The 18,223-nt window shown below is 43.0% G+C and overlaps 1 protein-coding gene and 1 long non-coding RNA gene across 2 annotated transcripts; one reads left to right on the forward strand and one right to left on the reverse strand.

Moving 5' to 3' along the window:
- Window positions 1-257: 257 nt before the first annotated feature.
- lamtor5 (late endosomal/lysosomal adaptor, MAPK and MTOR activator 5) lies at window positions 258-3,983 on the reverse strand. The gene is made up of 6 exons (XM_035739890.2): window positions 3,910-3,983; window positions 3,691-3,757; window positions 3,553-3,599; window positions 3,404-3,465; window positions 1,715-1,832; window positions 258-921 (listed from the first exon to the last, which is right to left on the reverse strand). The coding sequence occupies exons 3-6, from the start codon at window positions 3,585-3,587 to the stop codon at window positions 861-863; spliced, it is 276 nt and encodes a 91-aa protein (XP_035595783.1). The 5' UTR covers window positions 3,588-3,599; window positions 3,691-3,757; window positions 3,910-3,983; the 3' UTR covers window positions 258-860.
- Window positions 2,283-17,948, forward strand: LOC127913158 (uncharacterized). The gene is made up of 2 exons (XR_008084922.1): window positions 2,283-2,672; window positions 17,829-17,948. It is a non-coding gene; the product is annotated as an uncharacterized LOC127913158 (long non-coding RNA).
- The last annotated feature ends 275 nt before the right edge of the window (window positions 17,949-18,223 follow it).

Raw genomic sequence — 18,223 nt, forward strand, 5'->3', positions numbered from 1 at the left:
CCCACAAGAGGGAAATGTGTCACACCACTCATTTGAAAACAGACAGCACTTAAGAGAGTGAACTGTGATGAGGACTCAATGTTCATCTGTCAAGTATCCTAACGAGGGGTACGTTCATTTGGCATACTTCACAATTGCACTAAAAACTAGAATCTCGGTCCAGCCAGTACAGTGTGACATAACTAAGTCCCCCTGACGTGGCAGTACGCTTTTTACTACTGGACAGACACCATAACAAAAGTGGAAAAAATTGCATATTGATGTTACATTGCTTTTAATATGTATACAATATCTCTACAGGAATTTGAAATCAGACATGATTGCAGATTAAAAATGTCCCAAAAAGTAATTGCCAGGTCAACAAATATTGATACAAAAACTGATCAGACTTATTAACTTACAAAACATAACTCAAATAGTATGGAGTCGACTTTTAAATATGACTCGTGGCCAAACAGACAGTTAAATATGACTCGTGGCCAAACAGACAGTTGAAGAAATGGAATATTCTAACACCTGCATGTGACCTCCTAGATCCAGATAATGTTTTCTGCCCTACCAAGCAAAACAACAGTAACTGCTCATTTGGTCAAAAATTAGTTAGTCATTTTTTCTACATTACGTACATTCTTAATCATGTAGACAAGTAATCCTGCCTCCATTGTATTGTGTGTTGGAGGAAATGGGGGTCATGTTTGCAGTAACTGCTAAACCAAGGTAAATAAAAGCCATTTTTTCTCAGTTCCAAACAGTTACTGCCTTTTTGCTTGGTAGGGCAGTAATTGTGTGGGATTATTTAGCATTAGTGAACAAACAGCTTTACAAACAGAAACAGACTCCTCCATCTTCATCGGGCGACTTCATGACGACATCTTATGAACAGCTACTGTGATGGTGCCATGTGCTCTCACTAGAATATTCCTGTGGGGAAAAACAAACAATATGGCCCGTGGCCAATCAATTGCATTTCATTCAAGACATTACTAAACTACAAAACTGATCCTTGATCAGCAGAAACTGACCAACTCTGGCTCTGCTCGTCATGCCATTAAATACCATAGGCAGCATGTCATGGTGTAATTTGCATTCACAGGATGCTGCCATGTGATCTTTTCCCATTTAAGCTGTCCATCGTTATAAATATAGCATGTTGACCACTGGGGATCAGTGTTTTATGCCCATGTCTTGAACATAGTTTCAAATGAGTTGAATGAGTTGTTTTGAATGCTCAGATATGCACAGTGCAATGTAAAGGTGAAGTTCAGGGTACTATATGAAGCTGTGCACATACCTATGATGTCCACAAGGTGGCAGCACAGTCAAAGAAAACCTAACGAGACAACAAGACATGCATGCACTTTGCAGATAAGCTCCCAGTCGAGTCCCAAATCCACCCCTAGTTCCTACCTATGCCCGCCATGTAGCTGTGGAAAAACTTGCAAAGGTATCAGCAACATGATAATATGTCAGGCCTTTCCCTCTGATGGAAAGGCTGGGCAGACTTTGCATCATTATCTATCCAATAGTTTACAATCCATACAAGTGGCAAAGAGGAAGGTGCTAGAAACTCTATTTGTAAATAGTAAATGGACCAGTTAAACGGGTTATATAACTACGGTGAGTTCATTTTGAAATCTCTACCAACCCGGGGCACCAAACGATGCAAAAGGAACTCGCCCCTAATATTGACTCCTGATTGGATGTGGTTCCTCACCCTGAATCTGACTCCAGACACACTGTGGGACTGTCTGTAGGGTCTTTGGTGAGAGAGGCTACCTGTCTGGCCAGCACAGACACCACTCCACCATGCTCATCAGACAGAGAGCCACGACCTGAAATAAACACAAGACAAAGTAGACTCAGATTCAGTCATATGGAAGAACAGAGCAAAATGTAGGCTGATCTTGTGGTAAGTTCACTTGTATCAAAAGGGGGCCTGATACATTAGCGAGGCCCTGTATTCAATAGCATATCTCTACCGATGGCAGGAACAACACAAAAACCTCAGATTATGTAAAAATAGGGTCTAATCTTCAACGAATATGCGAATATGAACAATTTGGGGGGGGATTTGACATGTTTTTAGATAATTTACATTTATGGTTTAAATTTTTTTTACATGCCTACAAAAAAAATTCTGTACAAAAAAAAAATGCATGAAATAGTTTGACCACCCTGTTTATAAACGTTTAAGTTATATCAATCTCAACCATTTCTCTTTTTCCAGTGATAAAGACATCTCATGGTATGGTGGGGTTACCCCATTGATAGACGCTAACTACCTTTAGTGCCTATGCTAGAAGGCGTCTTCTTCCCAGATGGCTTTTGTTAATAAACCTGACGCTCGGTCTAAACGTGAACACGCATCGCTTGCCGGTGTGGTTTTTCAAAACATAAAAGGAACATATCTTTCATATCAGCGAGAAATATATATTTTTTAACTAAATGTTCAATTACTACACAACTTTATAGGGCTAGTGTTCCCACACGGCCATATCTCCATGTTACGGCATATGCTTACGGAAGACCGACAGAAGAGAGGCGAACACCTGTGTGCTAATGAGCTATAGCATGCACCTGACACATGTGTGTTTAACGGAAGAATGACACCAGAAACGTGTTGGAATAGAAAAATACAGTCGGCTGCAACTGTGATGAATCCGGTTAAAACAGTAAGTGTGTATTTTGCATTTGTAAAATGATTGCTGACGTGATATAAAAAGCGCTTTATGTTTATTGAACAGTATCACTATTGAGAATTGATTCACGTTTAGATGGGAGTATTTGGATGTTTTGGCTGCCAGAGCCAGTCTAGCTCTGAAAAGAACTTAGGATCCAAGGTAGACGTCACGAGATGACGTTGCACTGAGTAACTATTGAGATGCATGACCACAGCGTGGTTGTCAGGTCACCAACATATAGAGGAGAAGTTGGGCCACGCACACCTAGTTGTGGAAATTACCACACTGTGCGGTTTACCTTCTGCATCTATTTCATGTCGCTGACTCTACCTTTAAGGAGTAATGTTTTGCTCGCCTACACATCTTTAAGAGTACATTATTGGGCTATGGTGGGGTATGAATGTTTTGTTATTCGGGTACAAAATGTCACTTTTTATTAGCAATTCTACAATGGTAAAATATGTATGGAAGGTTTCGTTCCATACAAATAGGGGTGCTGTCAAAAAGTGATTGAATTCAAATGGATTTACCCCCTACCAAAGAACAAGCTTGGGCTATAGCTACTATTCATTTTACTTATTGCATTATCTAATATTTGTAACGTTAGCAACTGCCATTTCAAGGGGATATTTTCACACTTTTCAAACATCGTCAGTCAAATGTTTGCCTGCTGAATAATAAGATAAATAATGAAAATAACAAGAAATTGGTCTTTTACTTACAGCCTAGAATATGTCCCTGTTGGTCGGTGCAGAGAACTCCGATAATGGCTGGATTTTTCATGCTATCAAAACGACATGGATACACGTTTCAGGAATGTTTACACAAAATGTAACGGTTTTGTACGAGTCTCGATCAGATAATCACTTACGTATCATCAAGATGTAGCTCGAGGGTCGACTCCATGATAACAAAAGCCTAAGTCGAGTTAACTGCAGTTAATACATTTGATATTTTGCAAGAAATTGTTTGTGATTGTCTGCTTCCTGATTTTTTTTCTCGAACTCACGTGATACGCATTCCTACGGAAACGCGCGAAGGCAAAATTACACCAACCGCGATTCCTTCTGGTTTTTCTGTAATGGGAAAGGAGGGGGAGAAATAACACAATGTTATAACATTTAAACAGACATCGGTGGTAAAGCAACGTAAGAACAGTCCCCCAAAAAAGCAATAGATGTACAATGACAACAATGAACTATATTTTTGGTAAGTGACTATCCTTTACCAAATAGGCCAGGGAGCTTCAAGCTTTTCTTGCTTAGACACCACAACCCAGGCAAACTGGTGACCCCAGGGACCCGCCTCATTTTAGCAAGAAAAATTTTGATCACATGTCTTGTCTTATTATCAGGTGAATGGCGGTGTCAAGGAAAAGTAGACATAATGAACATTTTAAAAAATGTATAGATTTGGTAGTCTCCACATTTATAATTGGAAGAGGAAGTGTAAACTCGAACATAGCCTATTGCTGGAAAGGTAACTCCAAACGCATTTTTGCGAATAGCAGCTGTTTATCTGGTTAAACAAAGGTTAGCCATGTGTTGGTAAAAATACATGTCCAAAACAAGAAAGCTGATCAGTAGCATTTTCACCCCTCTACTGGTAGGTCAGTGAGTGTGAATTAGCTACAATGAGTGAAATAGTTGAGAATATCTTCTTTAAACTAGATTCTTTCATCTTTGTCTACTGTAAGTATGTCATTGAAAATGCATTTATTCTGCTATCGATATTCATAAAAACATTGAAATAAAATACAAACATTTCCCATTTTAAATAAATAAATACAAATAGCTGACCCCCCTAGAGTACCGCAGACCTAAGGTTGAATACCCCTGAACTAGGCCTTAAGTGAGTGATAGATAAACTAAATAGGCATCCCAGAGTGATTCACCTGGTGAAAATGATTCCAAACTAATATTTGACCCTTTTCTATAAATAGCTTACTGTTTATGTCCCAACCTGAATCACAGCCTGGCTGCCACTGTGCATTTAGCTACAGTAAGCAAAACGAGAAGAGCACTCTGGGATTGCAGTGCCATCAACCACCCTGACGGATTGACTGTAGCCTACATAACATATTTAATTTACACTACATTTTACCCTTATTTAAGCAGGGAGTCAGCATTGAGACCAGGGTCTCTTTCACAAGGGAGTCCTGCATATACAATTACAAAAATCAAATACAATATAAAACCAGTAACAACATAAATATTAAAGAAAAACCATTTTCAGTCCTCAATAAGAAGGTTCCCAATCAATATTTTAAATTGCCCGTGCGGCACCAAAACATCCAATTGTAATGTATTTTGTAGTTGGTTCCAGCAATGAGGGGCTTTAAAACTAAAAAAGGACTTCTCTAGTTTGGAAACCCGAGGAACCTCAAGAGTTAACCAACCTTGTGAACGGGTTTGGTACATCATGTTTTTCATATTTTAACAACGAAGCTAAGTAAGTTGGAAGCTTGTGTAGTAGAGCTTTGTAAACCAGAAAGGGAATAGGAAGTGATCTACGGGATTTTAATGAGAACCAGCCAACCTTTTGATACAGGATGCAGTGGTGAATATTAAAACAGTCACCTGTGATAAAGCAAAGCACGATATGGTAGACAGCATCCAAAGGGTTAAGAGTAGTTGTTGCTGCAATCTGATAAATGGTGACATCATAGTCAAGAATTGGCAGGACTGTACAATCTGCTTCCTACTATTTAGGGAGAGGTAAGATGTGTATATATATATATTTTTTAAATCTTAGTTTTTTAACCTCATCTTTTTTTTTTTTACCATTTAATCCTTCTCAATCCAAATGTCCAAATATTTATAGGCGGGGAAACCAATCGATCGGCCAAGAATTTTTCGTGAGAATTAGAGAACAACATGTATTCAGTGCAAGTTTTAAACCAACCAGGTCTTTATGTTAGGCAACATAGTTAGATTGCATCTCTAAACTAGCCTGTCACATCCCTGTTAGTAAGCATTTCTCCTTTGCCAAGATAATCCATCTACCTGACAGATATGGCCTATTAAGAAGCTGATTAAACAGCATGATCATTACAAAAGTGCACCTTGTGCTGGGGACAATAAAAGGCCACTCAAAAATGTGCAGTTTTGTCACACAACACAATGCCGCAGAGTTCTCAAGTTTTAGGGGAGCATGCAATTGGCATGTTGACTGCAGGAATGTCCACCGGATCTGTTGCCAGAGAATTGAATGTTAATTTCTCTACCATAAGCCACCTCCAACGTCGTTTTAGAGAAATTGTCAGGACGTCTAACCCGCCTCACAACCGCATTCAACGTGTGTGGCGTCTTGTTGGCGAACGATTTGCTGATATCAACGTTGTGAGCAGAGTGCCCCATGGTGGGGTTATGGTATGGGCAGGTATAAGCTACAGACAACAAACACAATTGCATTTTATCAATGGCAATTTGAATGCACAGAGATACCGTGACGAGATCCAGAGGCCCATTGTTGTGCCATTCATCCGCCACTACCACCACATGTTTCAGCATGATAATGCATGGTCCATGACGCAATAATCTGTATACAATTCCTGGAAGCTGAAAATGTCCCAGTTCTTCCATGGCCTGCATACTCAGACATGTCACCCATTGAGCATGTTTGGGATGCTCTGGATTGACGTGTACGACAGTGTGTTCCAATTCACAACAATATCCAGCAACTTCGCACAGCCATTGAAGAGGAGTGGGACAACATTCCAAAGGCCACAATCAACAGCCTGATCATGAGAAGGAGATGTGTCACGCTACATGAGGCAAATGTTGGTCACACCAGATACTGACTGGTTTTCTGATCCACGCCTATGCCTCTAACGAGGACGTGACTTAAAACGAGTCATTGAGGGTTACCTGTTGCGGGCCAGGACTGAAATCCCATCACTTGTTTAGTGCATTTGCAACGTTATAAAGTCTTCTCTCAGCATCTCAACTATAACAAATCAATCTCTTAACATGAAAGAAGTGTTTTGACGTATATATGAAACGGACAATGAGTATACCAAACTGCTTCTGAGTGGCACAGCGGTCTAAGGCACTGCATCTCAGTGCAAGAGGTGTCACTACAGTCCCTGGTTCGATTCCAGGCTGTATCACATCCAGCCGTGATTGGGAGTCCCAATTGGCCCAGCGTCGTCCAGGGTAGGCCATCATTGTAAATAAGAATTTGTTCTTAACTGACTTTCCTTGTTAAATTAAAGGTGAATTTATTTATTTTTTTAAAATTAGGAACATCTTCCTAATATTGACTTTTTAATGTTTCATATACTCAGTGTATGTTTTACTGTATAAACAATTAACCTGATGTATGCTACAGTCTTCTTCTTCTAACACATCACCATATTTCTAATTTTACAAACATTTCTTATTAAGCCCATCTCGCATCTGACAGTGATGTCTTGACTCTCAACAGGTGATGGACAGGCTGTTAGGTATATCCTCTATGATAGGATCATGTCTGAGTCACCACCAATCTGTGTCCTTATCACGGTGCTATAAAACATCGACTCTATTCAGCTCAACAGAAGTGTCTGTCAAATATTTGAAAAGGGATGTTGATTGTTATCTAGACAAGCTGACTTCCTGCTGTGGCCACGGCAACAATGTCTCTCTCTCTTTGTGTTGTTATGAACTCTCTTTTTTTTACATACCTTTATTTAACTAGGCAAGTCAGTTAAGAACAAATTCGGGGATTTGAACTTGCAACCTTCCGGTTACTAGTCCAACGCTCTAACCACTAGGCTACCCTGCCGCCTCTACGCTCTAACCACTAGGCTACCCTGCCGCCTCTACGCTCTAACCACTAGGCTACCCTGCCGCCTCTACACTCTAACCACTAGGCTACCCTGCCGCCTCTACACTCTAACCACTAGGCTACCCTGCCGCCTCTACGCTCTAACCACTAGGCTACCCTAACCCACTAGGCTACCCTGCCGCCTCTACACTCTAACCACTAGGCTACCCTCCGCCTAACCACTAGGCTACCCTGCCGCCTCTACACTCTAACCACTAGGCTACCCTGCCGCCTCTACGCTCTAACCACTAGGCTACCCTGCCGCCTCTACGCTCTAACCACTAGGCTACCCTGCCGCCTCTACACTCTAACCACTAGGCTACCCTGCCGCCTCTACGCTCTAACCACTAGGCTCCCTAAACCACTAGGCTACCCTGCCGCCTCTACACTCTAACCACTAGGCTACCCTGCCGCCTCTACACTCTAACCACTAGGCTACCCTGCCGCCTCTACACTCTAACCACTAGGCTACCCTGCCGCCTCTAACCACTAGCTACCCTGCCGCCTCTACACTCTAACCACTAGGCTACCCCGCCTGCCGCTACCTCTACGCTCTAACCACTAGGCTACTGCCGCTCTACGCTCTAACCACTAGGCTACCCTGCCGCCTCTACGCTCTAACCACTAGGCTACCCTGCCGCCTCTACACTCTAACCACTAGGCTACCCTGCCGCCTCTACCCTAACCACTAGGCTACCCTGCCGCCTCTACGCTCTAACCACTAGGCTACCCTGCCGCCTCTACGCTCTAACCACTAGGCTACCCTGCCGCCTCTACACTCTAACCACTAGGCTACCCTGCCGCCTCTAACCACTAGGCTACCCTGCCGCCTACACTCTACCACTAGGCTCCCTGCCGCCTCTAGGCTACCCTGCCGCCTCTACGCTCTAACCACTAGGCTACCCTGCCGCCTACCCTAACCACTAGGCTACCCTGCCGCCTCTACACTCTAACCACTAGGCTACCCTGCCGCCTCTACGCTCTAACCACTAGGCTACCCTGCCGCCTCTACGCTCTAACCACTAGGCTACCCTGCCGCCTCTACACTCTAACCACTAGGCTACCCTGCCGCCTCTACACTCTAACCACTAGGCTAGGCTACCCTCCCACTAGGCTACCCTGCCGCCTCTACGCTCTAACCACTAGGCTACCCTGCCGCCTCGCTCTAACCACGCCGCCTCTGCGCTCTAACCACTAGGCTAACCACGCTCTAACCACTAGGCTACCCTGCCGCCTCTGCGCTCTAACCACTAGGCTACCCTGCCGCCTCTACGCTCTAACCACTAGGCTACCCTGCCGCCTCTACGCTCTAACCACTAGGCTACCCTGCCGCGCCTAACCACTACACTCTAACCACTAGGCTACCCTGCCGCCTCTACACTCTAACCACTAGGCTACCCTGCCGCCTCTACACTCTAACCACTAGGCTACCCTGCCGCCTCTACACTCTAACCACTAGGCTACCCTGCCGCCTCTACACTCTAACCACTAGGCTACCCTGCCGCCTCTACACTCTAACCACTAGGCTACCCTGCCGCCTCTACACTCTAACCACTAGGCTACCCTGCCGCCTCTACGCTCTAACCACTAGGCTACCCTGCCGCCTCTACACTCTAACCACTAGGCTACCCTGCCGCCTCTACACTCTAACCACTAGGCTACCCTGCCGCCTCTACACTCTAACCACTAGGCTACCCTGCTGCTGAGGATTCCGTTTGAATCTCCCTCAGAGAATGTGCTCTATAAAATCATTGAAATAGAATGTCATTTATGAAGGCAATATTCATGTAGGCCCTACTTCGCACATTGATTCATGCATTAACGAGAAGCCTACAACACGTACTAATGCAAGGTTTAAAATAAATATCAAATCATTCTTCCTATTTAGAAAGTGTAATTTTATTGAGATTAACCGTAAATAGTATACACATTTCTCCCCATCCATTTGATGTATACCTTGAATAAGCTATGATAATGTCTTCCTTTCCGGTGTCCTGTGAGATAACTACTAAACATGAACCCCTAGAAGCTTCATGTAATAATTTTTACCTTTATTTAACTAGGCAAGTCAGTTAAGAACAAATTCTTATTTTCAATTACAGCCTAGGAACAGTGGGTTAACTGCCTGTTCAGGGTCAGAACGACAGATTTGTACCTTGTCAGCTCGGGGGTTTGAACTTGTAACGTTCCGGTTACTAGTTCAATGCTCTAACCACTAGGCCACCCTGCTGCCCCAATAATAATACATTCATCACCAATTCTTTGTTCATGCGTACATATCCATTGGCAGGTTGGGTCTTTATCAGTTTCTTAGAGATCGCCCATTATGTCACGTAGACAAGTTCTAAGAAAACGGACCGTTAACCCAAGTTGAACCAGATTCTTTTCATCAACAGTCTCGCAGGAATACGGAGTGATGATTGGCAGCAGGAATGAATGGCGATTTGAAAGAAGTGCCACAAAAGGAAATAGCCTTTGACCTCCAGCAGAATGTCAGCATGTCGCACACTCTCCCGTCACATGGCCAATAGGATGAGTCACTGGGCTTCAGTCGGGACTAGGGTTGCAACATTTTGGGGAATATTCAGAGGTGGAAACTTTCTGTGGGAATTAACAGGAATATATGGGAATTAACAGAAATATATGCAAATTAATATTAATACAATTTAAATGTAGATGTGTATTTACTGTATCATATGGAGACGGAAATATAAACCTTTAACCTTATCATAAGTAGAAATAAATGCAAATGTTTAAATCCTTCCAATATATATATATTTTTAAACAATTTAGTTACGAATTGACTCTTCACATGGGATGATTTCACTGAACAACAAAATAAAGGGAATATTGAATGATCCCCAATGATCCATCACATCTCCTAAAAATGTTTTAAACATACATCTGTAAAATGATAGTCTAGAAACTAAAGCTTTGGTTGTCTTCCTCTCAGGCTTCCATGTCTTTTCCCTGGACCTCCTCAATGTCCACCTCTTGAACATCAGACTCTGAGGCCTCATCTTCACTGTCACTTTCCAACCTTGTTGAGGATGGCTCGTTGTCAGGCTCAAAAAGACTCAAATTTGCCCAGATGGCCACCAATGTTCCAACCCTTGTATTGGTCAGCCTGTTGCGTGTGTGTGTGTGTGTGCGTTCCCAAACAAGGACCAGTTGCACCCTGAGGCAGCTGATGTTGGTGGGACTTGGAGGATGATGGAGGCAACAGCTGCAGATCCACAAAGTCCCTTCCACCAGGTGGCTGATGAGATATGTTGGCACGACTGCCATATTGCATCTCCATCCCAAAGCCCTTGCTTGGAAGTGTACTTCGCCAGACTGCCAAGAACCTTGTCCTCATCCAGGCCGAGGTGGCGAGACACAGTAGTGATGACACCATAGGCCTTGTTGATCTCTGCACCAGACAGGATGCTCTTGCCAGCAGACTTTGGGTCCTACATGTATGCTGCGGTGTGGGCTTTTTTTATTTTACTTTTTATTAACTAGGCAAGTCAGTTAAGAACTAATTTTATTTACAATGACGGTCTAGGAACAGTGGGTTAACTGCCTTGTTCAGGGGAAGAACAACAGATTTTTACTTTGTCAGCTAGGGGATTCGATCTTGCAACCTTTCGGTTACTAGTCCAATGATCTAACAACTAGACTACCTGCTGCTTCAGGCAGAAGTCTTCACACTTTTTGATGTATTTCAGAATTGCAGTTTCCTCAGCTTGGATCAACAGTGAAGTGGGCAGGGCAGCACGGATTTCTTCTCTTACATCTGCAAGCAGAGTCTGAACATCAGACAGGATGGCATTGTCTCCCTCAATCCGTGCAATGGCTACTGCTATAGGTTTCAGGAGTTTCAGGCTGCTTATCACTCTCTCCCAAAATACATCATCCAGGAGGATCCTCTTGATGGGGCTGTCCATATCGGCAGACTATGATATGGCCATTTCTTGGAGAGACTCCTTCCCCTCCAGGAGACTATCAAACATGATGACAACATCACCCCAACGGGTGTTGCTGGCCAGCTTCAATGTAGTGCTCTTTTTCTTCTCCAATAAGTGTGATGTCACAGTACTTTCTCCATTAAGTGTGATGTCACAGTACTTTCTCCAATAAGTGTGATGTCACAGTACCTTCTCCAACTGAAAAACAGCTTCTATCTCAAGGCCATCAGACTGTTAAACAGCCACCACTAACATTGAGTAGCTGCTGCCAACACACTGTCATTGACACTGACCCAACTCCAGCCACTTTAATAATGGGAATTGATGGGAAATGATGTAAATATATCACTAGCCACTTTAAACAATGCTACCTTATATAATGTTACTTACCCTACATTATTCATCTCATATGCATACGTATATACTGTACTCTATATCATCGACTGCATCCTTATGTAATACATGTATCACTAGCCACTTTAACTATGCCACTTTGTTTACTTTGTCTACATACTCATCTCATATGTATATACTGCACTCGATACCATCTACTGTATGCTGCCCTGTACCATCACTCATTCATATATCCTTATGTACATATTCTTTATCCCCTTACACTGTGTATAAGACAGTAGTTTTGGAATTGTTAGTTAGATTACTTGTTGGTTATCACTGCATTGTCGGAACTAGAAGCACAAGCATTTCGCTACACTCGCATTAACATCTGCTAACCATGTGTATGTGACAAATACAATCTGATTTGATTTAATAAGTCTGTTTGACCGTATGATTATTTTTGCTATTACTCTTTTTCCTTGATGCTCAATCAGCTCTGTGAACCTATTTGAGTTATCTTAAGGCTTTAAAGGCTCTGTTTCTCTCCTTGACAACTGTATGGCACTCACTTGACCACCGGGGGACAGCCTTGCCCTTTCTGAATGATTTAGAGTTTGGTATGGATTCTTCAGCCGCTCTCATTAAACTGTCTACTAGAGTTATTTTGGCTGGAGCAAGAAGTCTGGGTAGCCAGGCAAGAGGATTAGTGCAGCGAGGCTATGTAGGTTTTATGTCTGTAATTGGAGCTGTAACAGGATTGCCGCTCCAATCCGAGGTTTCACTGGGCATATACTGGCATCAGCTACGGTGAACTAGGAGCAGAGTGAGGGTCTGATTTATGGGGATGGGCCAGAGAAGGGTCTCCTAGTCTTTCTGGGGGGCAGAGTAGGGATGGAGTTCTTTAGGGGTGTTCTTGGGGACCTCAGAGTTTAAGAGAGACACTGGGCGGGTCTGGTGGACAAGGTTACAGCTAAGTTGTCTAAACGGTTGTTGCCACTGATGTCTTTTAGTTAAAGCTGCAATATGTGACTTTTTTTGGGCGACCCGACCAAATTCACATAGAGATGTAAGTTATAGATCCGTCCTTCTCAATGAAATCAAGTCTAAGAAGTGGTATATCTGTTCTATGTGCGCTAATCCTATGCTTCCCGTTCTTAAGTTTCAGTTTTGCATCTTTTACTTTCGGGTTATGTACACCAGCTTCAAACACCTGACAATACAATATTTTGGGTTATAGAAAATATATTTCACAGTGGTTTAGATGGTACAAGGATTCTCTACACAATGACTGCTTGTTTTGCCAAATAAATTGACATCAGACAAACTATTAGAATGTTAGCAACCAGGAAATGGCTGATCGATTCCTGCATATTGGACCTTTTAAAGGTCCTGGTCACTAACAACTTGGTTGCTTCAATGTTCAGGCACTGGCTGATGGGGGATGGATTGCCCACAGAGTCTCATCAAGCAACTGCAGAGGTTACTGGTGGATCGATTTTGGTCGAAGCAGGATTACACTTCCTTTTGCTTAAGGGGGGTCAAGGACCAGTGGACATTGGGTCCAAAGTGACGGCTTTCCATCTATAAGCTGCACAGAGACTTCTGTACCAGAAGGGGGTGTGCTGAAGAGACACTGCTCGGTCTGTTCTGAGGAGAGCAAATCAAAATCAAATTGTATTTGTCACATGCGCCGAATACAACAGATGTAGATCTTACCATGAAATGTTTACTTATACAATCCCTTAACCAACAATGCAGTGGACCTTGGATATGACGGGCACCTGATGGATCTGGAGCAGGACCATATATGTCACCCATTACTCCGTTCTACATGGGCGTTCACAGAGACCTTTCACAGCTAGGAGCATTGATAATGGAGCAACCATTGCTGCTGCAGGGGAACACCAGCAGGGTGAAGTAATTATTGTGCCGTACAAGACTCCGGAGCTAGGGACCTTTTGCACAGCCAGCAAAAAGGCTCTGTACGTAGGTGGCTCAGAAATACCATATTCATGTGCTGAGGGGTGACTGTGGCTCAGAAATACCATCTGCATGTGCTGAGGGGTGACTGTGGCTCAGAAATACCATCTGCATGTGCTGAGGGGTGACTGTGGCTCAGAAATACCATTGGCATGTGCCGAGGGGTGACTGTTGCTCAGAAATGCCATCTGCATGTGCTGAGGGGTGACTGTGGCTCAGAAATACCATCTGCATGTGCTGAGGGGTGACTGTGGCTCAGAAATACCATCTGCATGTGCTGAGGGGTGACTGTGGCTCAGAAATACCATCTGCATGTGCTGAGGGGTGACTGTGGTTCAGAAATACCATCTGCATGTGCTGAGGGGTGACTGTGGCTCAGAAATACCATCTGCATGTGCTGAGGGGTGACTGTGGCTCAGAAATACCATCTGCATGTGCTGAGGGGTGACTGTGGCTCAGAAATACCATCTGCATGTGCTGAGGGGTGACTGTGGCTCAGAAATACCATCTGCATGTGCTGAGGGGTGACTGCTACCATCTGCATGTGCTGAGGGGTGACTGTGGCTCAGAAATACCATCTGCATGTGCTGAGGGGTGACTGTAGCTCAGAAATACCATCTGCATGTGCTGAGGGGTGACTGTGGCTCAGAAATACCATCTGCATGTGCTGAGGGGTGACTGTAGCTCAGAAATACCATCTGCATGTGCTGAGGGGTGACTGTGGCTCAGAAATACCATCTGCATGTGCTGAGGGGTGACTGTTGCTCAGAAATACAATCTGCATAGGCTGAAGGCAATGGGGTAGCTGTGAATGTATTTATTTAACTTGGCAAGTCAGTTAAGAACACATTTTTATTTTCAATGATGGCCTAGGAACAGTGGGTTAACTGACATTTTTACCTTGTCAGCTCAGGGATTCGACCTTGCAACCTTTCGCTCTAACCACTAGGCTATCCTGCCGCCCCAATGTGGCTTGGAAATACCATCTTCACGGGCTGAGGGCAACGGGGTGGCTGGCGGGGGTTGGGACCGGGCTCTTCTCTGAGAGGATATTGGCGCTCCCTTTATACGCCTCTCACAGAGAAGCGTATTGCTGATCTACAGGAGATTCACAGGCCTATCACTTCGAACAGATACACGTTGCACCTTGATATTTTAGTGGGTCTGTTCTGTGGAGAGGAGGAGACAATGCAAGGTTTTTTTTCTTGTTCCAGGCTGGTCGGGTTGTTTTCTGTCCGGGGTGGGCCGAGGGTTGGGGGTGACTGGACTTAAATGTTAGAGGTACAGTAGGTAGAGCGTAGCCAACAAGGCAAAGGGACTGCCTCGTAAAGTACTTGTTGGGGCAGGCAAAAATGGCAGTGTGGAAGACCAGGTAACATGTGGTTCAGGGGGCGGGGTGTACGGAACCCAGAGCTGGGCTGCTGGGGCTGGTGCAGGCTCGCTCACACTGAAGCATGTATTTGGGAGCTGGTGAACTGTTAGGGGGACTTTTTAGGGGTGTGGGGCGTCAGGTGGGTTCTATGTACAGTGGACGAGGAGGGGTGCTTGGTTCTAACTTTCTAGGTGCGTTAAAATTAAGTAAAGTTTGCGCTTTTAATTAGATGTTAAGTCCCCTATATGGGGGACTATTGGGTGGTTCTGGATCAGTTCCGAGTGACATTTTGGTGTACAAAGCTCTCTATGAACATCGTAGAGTCCCGGGCCTTATAGTGTCAGAAAGACCCATCTGTCAGCTCTCTGTTTCCACTCTGTCAGTAGAGCTGACTTGAAGTGTCAGGTTTCAGACTCCACATTTGCATAGGGAGTGATGTGTCACATTTTCTGGCCTATCCAGAAACAGAATCAATTTGCTCTCCAGCAGACTAGCCCAGCCTGCGGCATATTAAAGGGGACAGTTTAGCGAATTCAGCAATCTTGTGATATTCTCAGGTCGGATTTAGAGCGCTCAACATGAAAAAATACTAAATCATTTCATAGAATTTAAACAAGACCACTTTCTCCTTGTCACAGAAGGACAAAATCACTTTCTGCGTAAAGGGTTAGGTTTAGGGTTATGGTTAGGGTTATGGTTAGGGTTAGGTTTAGGGTTAGGGTTATGGTTGGGGTTAGGGTTAGGGTTAGGGTTAGGTTTAGGGTTAGGTTTAGGGTTATGGTTAGGGTTAGGTTTAGGGTTATGGTTAGGGTTATGGTTAGGGTTAGGGTTATGGTTAGGGTTATGGTTAGGGTTAGGGTTATGGTTAGGGTTATGGTTAAGGTTTAGGGTTAGGTTTAGGGTTATGGTTGGGGTTAGGGTTAGGGTTAGGGTTAGGTTTAGGGTTAGGTTTAGGGTTATGGTTGGGGTTAGGGTTAGGTTTAGGGTTAGGGTTAGGGTTAGGGTTAGGTTTAGGGTTATGGTTAGGGTTAGGTTTAGGGTTAGGGTTAGGGTTAGGTTTAGGGTTATGGTCAGGGCAAACATTTGAATGGCGTCTCAGTGCCGCTCAGTGGACATTGAGGAGAAATGTCTCTTTTATCAGTAATATGAAACGGGGCCAATATTGTACTGTCACTAATTATGATCATATTTCTTTTACAGTTATAAGAAATGTGAAATCTTATCGTAAGTCGTTTTATAATTTGATTGTAACTATATTTAGAAAGCAGTTCAGTCATTTCAAGCCCTAATTGCCCCACTTTTTCATAATATGAAAAAATGTACTTGAGCTTGTGTCCTTAAGTGAGTAAGCCTCTGCAATTATAACCGTTTCTTATCAGAAAGGTTTGTTCCAGAACTGTCTAGAACTATGCAGCATTACTAGTTATTGTTTATGGTCATCTCATGAAAAATAATTACTTTTGGGTATGTCTATTTAGGCAGAAATCTATATTTTGCCCTATCATTCAAGAAGTTGGTAACAATTGGGCCAATAAAGTATGTACAAAAAAATCACTTTTTTTTTTTAGGGGGTAGATCAGCTTTACTATTGCGAGTAGAATGTTGCTTCCATCAATGTAATTGTCTGCATCATTTCCAATCCCCCATATGTTTGAGTAAATATACAGTATATATTTATATACATACAAATACACATACATATATTCATATATTCTCCTTTATTATTTCCAGCAAACCCTACCACCCCTCTCCTAATTGGAGAAAACAAATAAACAACAACACTTAGGCTTCTACTTCCAGCTAATACATACTATACTCAGCAAAAAATGAAACATTCCTTTTTCAGGACCCTGTCTTTCAAAGATAATTCGTAAAAATCTAAATAACTTCACAGATCTTCATTGTAAAGGGTTTAAACACTGTTTCCCATGCTTTTTCAATGAACCATAAAAAAATTTAAAAACCCCAGAAATGTCTGGGAACTTGCAAGTGTCTTGGTGGAAGAGTGGGGTAACATCTCACAGCAAGAACCGACAAATCTGGTGCAGTCCATGAGGAGGAGATGCACTGCAGTACTTAATGCAGCTGGTGGCCACGCCAGATACTGACTGTTACTTTTGATTTTGACCCCCCCCTTTGTTCAGGGACACATTATTACATTTCTGTTAGTCACATGTCTGTGGAACTTGTTCAGTTTATGTCTCAGTTGTTGAATCTTGTTATGTTCATACAGATATTTACATGTTAAGTTTGCTGAAAATAGATGCAGTTGACAGTGAGATGACGCTTCTTTTTTTTCTGAGTTTATATATAATTTATCGGCACAATCTATTTTACAATAGTTGTATTGTGTTTGTTTTTAGTCCTGGCCTTCCTCAACCTCTCCCATCTATTTCTGATGTCCATCTAGTTTGATTTCTATTTGCCCAACATTTTTAACTGTGCTATTTCACAAAAGTTCTGAACCTATAAACATTTTACAGACCCCGTATGTCTTACATTTGTTATCTTGTTGTTATTAGTCCCAACGTTCAGCTCCATTCAACCTCTGCCCTATATATTTTTCAACTGTGCTGTGATGTTTCACAAAAGTACTGATCCTTTTCTATTCTGAAAGTTTCTACAGATTGTAAATTAATGATAAACATTTTTTGGCAAAAGTATTATTATATTATTGATCAATTGACTTTGACTTTTCAGATCACCCAGAAGTGCTATCTGCAGAGTTCGCTCCAGGAAAAGGTCCAGGTCTTCAACCATTCCTGGACCTGTGACCAAAAACGAGCTACCTATATAAAATAAATGAACTAATGACTCTGATAGGTGGAAATATTTTGTCTTCTCTCATCGTATTGCTGTATTTTTGTTCCCCCCCCCAAAAAAATAATAATTGCAAAGTCCCTCTTTGCCATGCAAATGAACTGAATCCCCCCAAAAACATGTCCACTGAATTTCAGCCCTGCCACAAAAGGACCAGCTGGCATCATGTCAGTGATTATCTAGTTATCACAGGTGTGCGTGTTGACGAGGACAAGGCTGGAGATCACTCTTGTCATTCTGATTGAGTTCGAATAACAGATTGGAAGCTTCAAAAT

The sequence above is a fragment of the Oncorhynchus keta genome, chromosome 28 (genome assembly GCF_023373465.1).
Source record: "Oncorhynchus keta strain PuntledgeMale-10-30-2019 chromosome 28, Oket_V2, whole genome shotgun sequence".
Lineage (NCBI taxonomy): Eukaryota > Metazoa > Chordata > Actinopteri > Salmoniformes > Salmonidae > Oncorhynchus > Oncorhynchus keta.

Excerpts from the sequence above, each read along its gene's own strand:
- lamtor5 (XM_035739890.2), bottom strand. The coding sequence starts at position 3,587 with ATGGAGTCGACCCTCGAGCTACATCTTGATGATAC. Across the intron at positions 3,466-3,552 it reads GAGCTACATCTTGATGATAC|CATGAAAAATCCAGCCATTA; the intron begins GTAAGTGATTAT and ends TCGTTTTGATAG. Across the intron at positions 1,833-3,403 it reads ACAGGGACATATTCTAGGCT|GTCGTGGCTCTCTGTCTGAT; the intron begins GTAAGTAAAAGA and ends TGTTTATTTCAG.